The 10,192-nt window shown below is 38.0% G+C and overlaps 2 protein-coding genes across 2 annotated transcripts; both read left to right on the forward strand.

The window, feature by feature from the left end:
- LOC121435368 (olfactory receptor 2B6-like) lies at positions 1-945 on the forward strand. Its single transcript, XM_041634646.1, has one exon. The coding sequence runs from the start codon at positions 1-3 to the stop codon at positions 943-945; it is 945 nt and encodes a 314-aa protein (XP_041490580.1).
- An 8,281-nt stretch (positions 946-9,226) lies between these two features.
- Positions 9,227-10,192, forward strand: LOC121435688 (olfactory receptor 14J1-like). Its single transcript, XM_041635152.1, has one exon. It carries the CDS (start codon positions 9,230-9,232, stop codon positions 10,190-10,192), a length of 963 nt encoding a protein of 320 aa, XP_041491086.1. The 5' UTR covers positions 9,227-9,229.

Genomic DNA, 10,192 nt, shown 5'->3' on the forward strand with positions numbered 1-10,192 from the left:
ATGTGGACCAACAATCAGAGTTTGATAGATGGCTTCATCTTATTGGGATTTTCTGACCGGCCTTGGTTGGAGACACCTCTCTTTGTAATATTTTTGGTGGCCTACATCTTTGCCTTATTTGGTAATATCTCTATTATCCTAGTTTCCAGACTAGACCCCCAGCTTGACAGCCCCATGTACTTTTTTGTCTCCAATCTTTCTCTTCTGGACCTCTGCTATACTACCAGCACTGTCCCTCAGATGTTGGTCAACCTTAGAGGTCCAGAAAAGACCATCAGCTATGGTGGCTGTGTGGCCCAGCTGTATATTTTCTTGGCCTTGGGCTCAACTGAATGCATCCTTCTGGCCATCATGGCCTTTGACCGCTTTGCCGCCATTTGCAAGCCCCTTCACTATCCTGTCATCATGAGCCAGAGACGGTGCATTCATATGGCCACAGGGACCTGGGTTAGTGGCTTTGCAAACTCTCTTGTGCAGTCCACTCTCACTGTGGTAGTCCCCAGGTGTGGACAGAGGGTAATAGACCATTTCTTCTGTGAAGTCCCGGCTCTTCTGAAACTAGCTTGTACTGACACAACTGTGAATGAAGCTGAACTCAATGTTCTTGGAGCTTTGCTGCTCTTAGTGCCACTCAGCCTCATCCTGGGCACCTATGTGTTCATTGCTCAAGCAGTACTGAAACTCCGTTCTGCTGAAAGTCGCTGGAAGGCCTTTAACACATGTGCATCACATCTGCTGGTGGTCTTCTTATTCTACTTCACAGCCATCAGTATGTATGTTCAGCCTCCCTCAAGCTATTCTCATGATAGGGGCAAGATCATGGCTCTGTTCTATGGCATTGTTACGCCTACACTCAACCCGTTCATCTATACTTTGAGGAACAAAGATGTGAAGGCTGCTCTGAGGAGGATACTGACGAAGGAGTTTTGGGTCAAACCAAGGTAGTCACTAAAGAAAGACCAAAGAAGCACGAATATTCATATTTGCCTCTCAAAGAAGTTTCTGTACTTGGAATTAATGAGAGAACCATCTAACAGATGCCATGGAATTCACAAGAGTAAATGGATCTAGAAGGAAACAATCAACTCATGGTTAAACCTATACTACACTTAGGTACTTATAAAAGTGCAATAGATCCTTCATTGTTACAATAACTTTAATGCTTGAGCTCTGGGCAGGACTGAACACGATGGTTGAGGAGTTCATACAGCACCATGTGGCCATGCCATTTGTGATTCTGAGTCACAGCAACAAAAGAAAATACGACTTTCTTCTGTTAATCCTGAGATTCACAAGAGAAAAAAAATTCTATCATTTTGAGCTAAATTTTAAGGAAACTTTACTTAAATACTAAATACTGACCAATGTGGGCTTTGGTTAGGACCACTCCCTGGAAATTCCAGTTACCTGACGCTTAGGTGGGTGGAGTTTACAGGTTAAATTTGGGTCTTACTCTCCCCACTTGAGTTATATCCTGGGTCAAATCTTTGACTCTATGATGGGTACCTGCTTATATTTGTATCTAATAACCATCAGCTTAATGGCACCCAAATAAGAGTCATTATTTAGTTATTGTATCAATGGTGTAAGAGCCAAGAGTAATTAGCAGAAGCAGAAAGGCCAAAGGCCCTGTGATGGTTGACTTCTGAGTTACTATCTAGAAGAAGCCTGGAAAGAAATGGGGCAACCGTCGTTTATTTTATCTCAGGCCTCCTTTTTGTAATATTTCTTTGAGTACAGCCAGATTGTAATCCTGAGGTTGTTTAAAAACAAGTTTTTCCTTAAATCCATGTATCGCCTCTTTTCTGTATAAAGCAGGCCAAGTGTCCTATTATATTCCAGAACCATTTTAGTTAAGGAACCAGGCAGTTAAATAAAGGAACAATTTTCCTGTTATACCAATTGACATTATAGCTAGTCATTTTGTCTCCCATGCCAGGGAGTTTCCTTTTGACTTAGTGTTCCAGCCTTTTGGGGGCAGATGGGCAAAGGACAATGTACTCTCATCTGTAACTACTTCAATCTGAAACTAGAGCATCTTTTATCTTTATTAGGGCCCAGGAAGGCTGAAGGGCTAGTCAGAAGCTGGAAACTAGGACATTTTCAGAAGCATTTTATACTTAATCCACCTGAAGAAACAGGGGGCAATCACATCAGCTGGACTGGTTGGCATTAGCTTTTAGCAAAGTCGGTAGCTCAGCAGTTTGTAGTCTGCATGTGATCACTGGATGGAGTCTTTAAGCCGAGAAGAAATATGATGAGACAAATATAGCCTAGGGACAAGGGTTAAAATTTAGAAACTGAAAGAAAACCTTACCTGTGGAAATTTTAGGCCCATGGCCTTAGTCATTGGGGTAGGGGAGGAATTCTAAGACCTGGAGAGGTTCCATCCTCAGGAATGGTCTGGTGGGGAAATAGGCTGTACTTATCTGGAGACCATTCGACCTGTGGCAGCTGGTCATTCTTATGGCAGTCTTTTGACATTCTTAGGACATCTTTAATTCCCTGAAACTTACGTGAATTTAAAAATTCTAGACATCGTCATTGTATTGAAATCCACACTAGAAAAATCAGCTAACAGGTGTCTGCAAAACAACTGGAACAGATTTATACCGTGGAGTCATAATAAAAACTATGGTTTTGGGTTAAAAGTCATGAACTTTTTTTCTGTCCAGAGAGTCAGATATATGTCTTTAGCCCAATGAAAAGCACCTTTAAGTCTATACTTAGAAGACAACCAAAGAAATTTTAATATATTTTAATATATATGTAATAGCTTGTGTAAGTAGTCAGTGTTCTACCAGTTTATCAGAACTCCATTGACCAAGGTTTAAACTCTGAACCTTTGAAATCTTAGTATAATAATGGCATAGGAAGGGAAAGAAATCTGAAGCATTTTTGTTTTTATATTCCTTAAATTGTTTTTTGAGACCCTCAGAACTTATTAAAACTTTTTATAATCTAAAACCTTGATATGCCTCAGAGAAATTTATTCTATCTAATAATTTACCAGAGACAGAAGTAGTCATTACAGAGAGCAGTTATTACAAAACACGTTCCTGTTTTTGGAAAGTTGTACCTGAGACCTGTCTGTCCTTTCAGTTGAAGTCTGTGAGCAAGGCAAACCTGTTTGCTTTGTCTTAACAAGAGGCCCAGCAGCTTTAGATGAACTGACTAATGAGCTACCAAGGTGGCTGCAGCCTAGTGGGAAGGAACTTGTTGGCAATGGAATTCACAGCAATACAACATAAAATAATATATGCTCACTTGTGTTAATAAACCTGTGCATAGTATTAATGTTCATTCTTCAAGTAGTGTAATTCTCATTGTCCATGTGCTGTTAAGAGTAAATCGAAATATTACACTTTGAGTTTTTTAGTGTTTCTTAAAGTCTAGATAAAATGCAAGCATTAAATATTAAAACTTTTATTTTATATTGGAACAGGATTTGCATAATTATGTTATGACAATAATATAAATTTCTAAACAAAATCACCAAACAAATATTTTGCTGTTGTAAGGTTGTTCAGGTAATTTCCCAAGCCCAATGGTTCTAAATGACTCTGTCCACATCACAAACTTGCCAGAGAAATATCACAGATTGGATGTAAAAATCACCTTGAATTTTTGACCATATGAATGTGATTCATATCTTTATATAAATGTTTCCTAGTGTTACAGTGTTAGAATACACTGAGAGAGACCAAAGACTTAGACTCAGCTCAAATTTAGATTAAATGAATTTATTCTTACTGCTAGCAGCAGGACAGCAGACTTAGAGCCTAAGCGCATGCTGCGTCATAAGGAGCTAAAAGAAGGATTTATAAAGGTGAGCACCAAGGGTGTAGATTAAAATTATCTATGGAACTCACAGCTAGGCAAGAAAATTGTTTTACTGCCCTCAGATGTTTCTCTTTCCTGCTGTAATAAAAAGACCACATCATCCCAATCCCACAGCAAAGTTTACAAGAGCAGAAATACCATCTGCAGGCCACTAGACTCCCACAGGCATTCCAGGACAAAGGTCAGCGGCCAGTAGGGGATGTCTGGTACCATTGTAAGTTTCTTTAGCCACCGAGGGGAGTTATGTGTAAATTACTACACAGGATTGAGCACTGTGGAGGAAATGTCACTAACTGGGAGAGTATGAAGTAACGGTGCCATCAGTTTAGGGCTGGCTGCCACAACCCACGCTACAAAAAAGTTATCGTGTCTAAACACAAGGTTAAGTGAATTAAAGAATGTGTAATATCAAGTAGGCAAATCAAAATAGTTTAATAGTAAAAATAATGAAAACTCTTTGTTTTTCTTGAAAGTAATTTAAAATATTAGTAAATATATTAAACATATTGGCAAATTTTGCAAAAAGACAGTGGCCACCAAATAGACACATATTTAATAAGGTAAAAATATTCATATTGTTAGATTTCAAGACCAGCACAAATAGCTGACATGCCCATTTAGTAACACAGAGTGGATGCTGGCTGTCCAGTTCTCCCTGCATCCTTTACTCCCTACCTACAGCAATGTCCTTCTGACTGGCATGCCCTTCCCCCTACCCTAAACTTCTCCAGACCAGGGGGTGGGCTGCCCTTCTCACAGTTGGTTTTGAACTAACCATTTTGGTTGCCTGGTCTTTTGTCTGTTGTCTTTTAGGCCTCCTGACTACTGCACCTGGTCACCTCTCCCCATCCCTTCCTCTCACCTTCTCCTCGCATGGCTGTGCTCTCCTACACATCTATAGTGAACTTTATCCTCCACCATACCGGGGAGTAGTCATGTTTTTTCTTTTTTGTTTCTTTTGGTCGTTCACGTATCAGAACAGACTGTTGTCATGGTTACAATTTCCAATGATATGATGAACAAATAAAAGTTTTGCAGCTTGAGTAAAAGTATTTATTAGCATCTTATCAATAAGATAAGCTTATTATTCACTGACCACGTGTGAAATTCTCAAGAATAAAGAAAAATTATAAAAATAAAATAATGGATTGTAAAAAAAAAATTAAAAAAAAGAAAGAACTCTGTGATGGAAACTATAAAATATTGGTACATGCAACTAAATAATACACAAATAAGTAAAAGACAATCATATATTAATTCATTAGCAGAATAAATATTTTCTAAATGGTCAAATTATCCAAAGCAATCTATAAATTAAATGCATTCCCGTAAAAATAGCAGTGACCTCCCCAGATGCAGAAAAAAAAGCTAAAATTCAAGGTAACTTGAATGATCTAAACATCCATTAAAAAAAAGCTGAAGGCATTACATTACTTGACTTATAGAATGAAACAATAATCACAAAATCTGCATAATACTGGAATTAAATTAAACATAGGTATACTGGATTCGGTGAAGAATCACTGAATCACACACAGCTTAACTGATTGCTTTTTTAGTACAGGAATTAAACCCAGAATATCTTGCATGCTAAACAGATACTATCTGCTACTGGGCTACTTCTTTAGCCTTCATTAACTTTTCAGTTTTGTTTAATAATAAAAAATATAAAAACATAAAATTTCAAAATATATTTTATATATAATGATTGTATATATAGCTTATATATAATGCTTATGTGTGTATATATACATCTGTTACCTCTAATAATCAACATTTTTATGATGAAAATAGTCAAAATCCTTTCTTCTAACTTTCTAAGATATAAAGTACATATTTTTATCTTGTCACCATATAATGTAATAGCAAATACCTGACTAATTTAGTATCTGTAACTCAATCTGCCTTCATTTACTGCCCCCAGTAACTATCAATAGCAGTTCTACTCTCAATATCCATAAATCACTCACACAGTCCAATCAGCATAATGCCATTGACTAGCATGATGCCTTGAAGACAGGTGATTAGGATCCATACAAACTAAGTTATGACACAAGACTAAAGAATTCACATAAATTTGAGACCAGCAGAAAGCTATTTGCTTATTGTGAACCTTATAGAATGGTATGGAGGGAAAAGCATTTGGTAAATGAAAAGCAACATTCCAGGAACAAGGAGATATGTTAATCTGTTCAAGTAAGGATCCAGCAGGGCCGCTGGGGTTGGAGTTGCAAATTAATTAAACTTACAATGATCAGCCATCGTTTTCCATGATCTACTCACTTTCTGTACAGACAAACTAGGAAAGGTAAAAGGAATGCGTTGGGAATCACCACCCCTGGATCTTTCAAACCCTTGATGGTGTCACTAAGCTCTGTGATTCCTGTGAAGGTGCAATACTGGCTTTCCCAACTATTATACTCTCATTCCCTAGAACAAGGAATCAGTGAGGGAATTCTGCCAGCTCCTAAGAGTGCCTGTGAGAAACAGGCCCCACTGAGTTGAACTTTAGCTAAAGGTTTTTTGATCACCTGGCTCCCATCGTTTCTGCTTGACTATAAGACCATAATGCTTTGGGGGGGGGTGTTCCATTTTCTCTAATAGCAATTTCATTGTTGTGATCGAATGTCCAATATGAAGAAACTTACGGAAGCAAGGGCTTATGTTGGCTTAAAGTTTGAGAAGGTACTTTCACCATTGGGGAAGATGTAGTAGCAGGACCATGAGGCTACTGGCCATGTTGCATGAATAGGCAAGAAGCAGAGAGCAAACAAGAAGTGGAACCCAGGTTAGAAAGTTCCAAATTTACAACTTTCTCCAAAGAAACTCAGTGTCCTTAAGATTCCAGCAGCCTTCTGAACAATGCCACCAGCTAGGCACCACGCTCTCAGATACATAAGTCTGTAAGAGATATTTCACATGCAAACCTCATTAATTATTAAAATGGAAGCTTGAAAATAATCACCTTTACAGTTATTTTAGGAAAGACATGGTGTTTGGAGGAAACTTTGAGTTCATATGATGCTAAAATGGATTAATGCATTAATTATAATTGTAATTGTAAGTTCATGTAAATGAATTCCTACTAAATAGTTGCCTTTTTACATTAAGCCTAAACAAACATGCATGAGTTTATCAAGGACCAGTTAAATTGAAATTAAAAATAAAAGGGAAATGTACTTATTGTAGAGAAATCTATGAACATAAACTGTAGAAGGCAGATTTAAAAGACTATTCATTTCTTATCTATAATACTTAGACCATAACATTCAGTTAAATCAAGAGAATAATTAGTAACTCTCCACTGGAGTGAGTCCCTGAGAGAGAGTTCCTCAAAATTCCACACTTTGAACTTACAGTGTTTACCTGAGACCCAGCCTGAAGGAACAGCATGTCCCCTGGTGCCTGGGCAGCTTCAGAAACCAAGCTCTTAATGAGGAGTTAAAGCATCCCCTGACTCATACTCAGTTTTGTGTGAGAGCCCCTTAGTCCTATCTTACACGAAAATCTCACGTCTAGATTCTAGAACAGATAATCTCAAGATCCAGTAAACCCAAGAATCTCAAGGATCCAGTGAGATTTGTTCCCATTGACTAAGGTCAGCATTGGTAAGAGAAACTTCTCCAAATTCGATAGAATTCACTTGACATTTAAGTAGCATGCAGGAGCATCCATGTCAGCTATCAGTGGAATGACTTCTAATGAGACTCTCAGTTTCCTTTCCCAAAGAATAGTTTAAACAAACTGAAAAATACATGCAGAAAGTGAGTCCAGAAAAGACATGAATTATAGTAACCTCCGTGTATGTGGTATGGGTTGCCTTACATGAGCCCTTCTTGGGCTGTCTTGTTAAGCTCGAGAAAATTTTTAGTCAGGGAAATAATGTGACTATCTTAAAATTCTCAAATATTTTCCAAGCAAAATAGATAGAATCTTAGAGTAAGAATTTTATGAAATGTCAAAATACAGTTTAAGAAAAGACAAAAGAACATAGACTTATGACATGATTTGTTCCTTAAGAGCAATCTAGGAAATCATCTTTATTAGGCACAGGTGTTGAATAAGTTACAATGAGAGAAGAACTAGAAGATCAGTCAGGGAACATGTTGGGAAGATAATGTTTGGAATGCTAAGGTTTTTGGATATCACTTATAATAATGAAATCAGCAGAAATTAAAGTATGAAGCTAAGAAAGTCAGCTCAGAATAACATGGAAGCATGATTGGAACTGCATAAAGCTGAGAAATGAAACTGCCAAAGAGGAGAGACTCATCTTTAAAGTAGCAAGATTTAATAGCTAAAGAAATAATTAGCAGATAAAAATTAATGTTGTTTGAATGCGAAAATGGAAGAGATATGACAGAGATGTGGAGCTGACCCAGCTGGAAGTAGCTAACCAGGAATCATTACATGAGGCTCTGAAACAGGAGCAAAGCGGTAACAGACAGGAGATTACAGGAAAATAAAGAAACGAGGGCTTGCTCATTCTCTAAAATGGGTAAGATGCACTATCTAATTCAATACAGAGATACACATATATTTACACAGAGCACAACACAGCGATCAATATGAATGGCTCATTGAGAGAGAGAGAGAATACCACACTGTAATGAAGTAGTTACTGAGACGGAACTCGGATGAGCACATATGTCGATACTGACTGAGAAAGGAGAAAAGCTAAAGAGAATTTTATTCCTGTACAGATAGAAAAATGAGAAATTTAACATATAACTGCCTTCATGTGCTCTCTGAAGTGACATATTTTTCCTCCGTTTATTCTGGGTTATTCCTAACCATTTATAAGTTGTACCAGCAACTGAATTCTCTATACTTATCATAGAAGGCTGCACTGTATTTATTATTATAACTATTTTAGTATTGTTACTATTATTATTAGTAGTAGTAGTAATAGTAGTATTTGGTACTTTGATATTTGTGTAACAGCCCTGGAACTCACTTTGTACACCAGGCTAGTCTCAAACTCACAGAGATCTGCCTGCCTCTGCCTCCCAAGTGCTGGAATGAAAAGCGTGCACCACCATAGCCTGGCTGATTACTGTTAAATGTGGTGTATTATTTTGATGCTAAGGTGACATGTAGAAAAGATGAAGCTACTATATTGAACTCATTTTCACTGGTTTTATTGAAGCAAAGCGATTTCCAACATCATTCAGTTTTTCTAACTTTGACAAGTCAGGTTTTATTTGAGAAAATTCTCATGACTTGTTAATCACATTTAGGGTTTCTATTTCCAGAAAAACTGCTAAATATTTGTCAGAATTGAATGGTAGCTAATCCCAAGAATGACAAGTTCTTCCTGATATCAGTAGTTTTATTCTGTCTTTTCCTAAATAGAGCTAAACTTCGAGTCTGGAGAGTGACCCTAATGAATGTAAGCTCAAAGACTGGATTCCTCCTCATGGGGTTCTCTGATGAGCGTAAGTTGCAGGTTTTACATGCAGTGCTCTTTTTGATGACATACCTGCTGGCCATCATGGGCAATCTGCTCATTATCACCATCATCACCTTGGACCGTCATCTGCATTCTCCAATGTATTACTTCTTGAAGCACCTTTCTCTTTTGGACCTCTGCTTCATCTCTGTCACTGTCCCCCAATCCATTGCAAACTCACTCATGGACAACGGTTTCATTTCCCTTGGTCAATGCATGCTTCAAGTTTTATTCTTCATATCTTTGGCATCATCAGAAGTAGCTCTGCTCACAGTGATGTCTTATGACCGGTATGTTGCCATTTGTCGGCCTCTTCAGTATGAGACAATTATGGATAACCTTGCTTGCAAGCGTGCAGTGATAGCTGTCTGGATGGCAGGAGGCCTATCTGGGCTCATACACACAGCTGTTAACTTTTCAATTCCTCTTTGTGGGCAGAGGATTATTCACCAGTTCTTCTGTGACATTCCCCAAATGCTAAAACTAGCTTGTTCTTACGAATTCATTAATGAGATTGCAGTGGCTGCATTCACAACATCCACAGCCTTTGTCTGCTTGATCGCCATTGTGTTCTCCTATGTTCAGATCTTCTTAACGGTGATGAGGATTCCGTCAGCTGATGGTCGGACGAAGGTATTCTCTACCTGCTTACCACACTTGTTTGTGGTCTCTTTCTTCCTCTCAGCTGCAGGCTTTGAGTTTCTAAGACCCCCTTCAGATTCCCTGTCAGCTATGGACCTCACATTCTCCATAGTCTACACTGTAATACCTCCAACACTCAATCCAGTTATCTACAGCTTGAGAAATGAAGCCATGAAAGCAGCTTTGAAGAAACTGTTGTCAAAAGAAGAATTTTCTCAGAGAATGGTATGTTTTAAAACGATAATTAAATTCTAA

The sequence above is a fragment of the Microtus oregoni genome, unplaced genomic scaffold (assembly GCF_018167655.1).
Source record: "Microtus oregoni isolate MIOR12 unplaced genomic scaffold, Mior012 000046F_ref0000063, whole genome shotgun sequence".
In the NCBI taxonomy this organism is placed as follows: Eukaryota; Metazoa; Chordata; class Mammalia; order Rodentia; family Cricetidae; genus Microtus; species Microtus oregoni.

Bases quoted from the DNA above. Each gene is read 5' to 3' on its own strand.
- LOC121435368 (XM_041634646.1), top strand. From the start codon at position 1: ATGTGGACCAACAATCAGAGTTTGATAGATGGCTTCATCTTATTGGGA.
- LOC121435688 (XM_041635152.1), top strand. From the start codon at position 9,230: ATGAATGTAAGCTCAAAGACTGGATTCCTCCTCATGGGGTTCTCTGAT.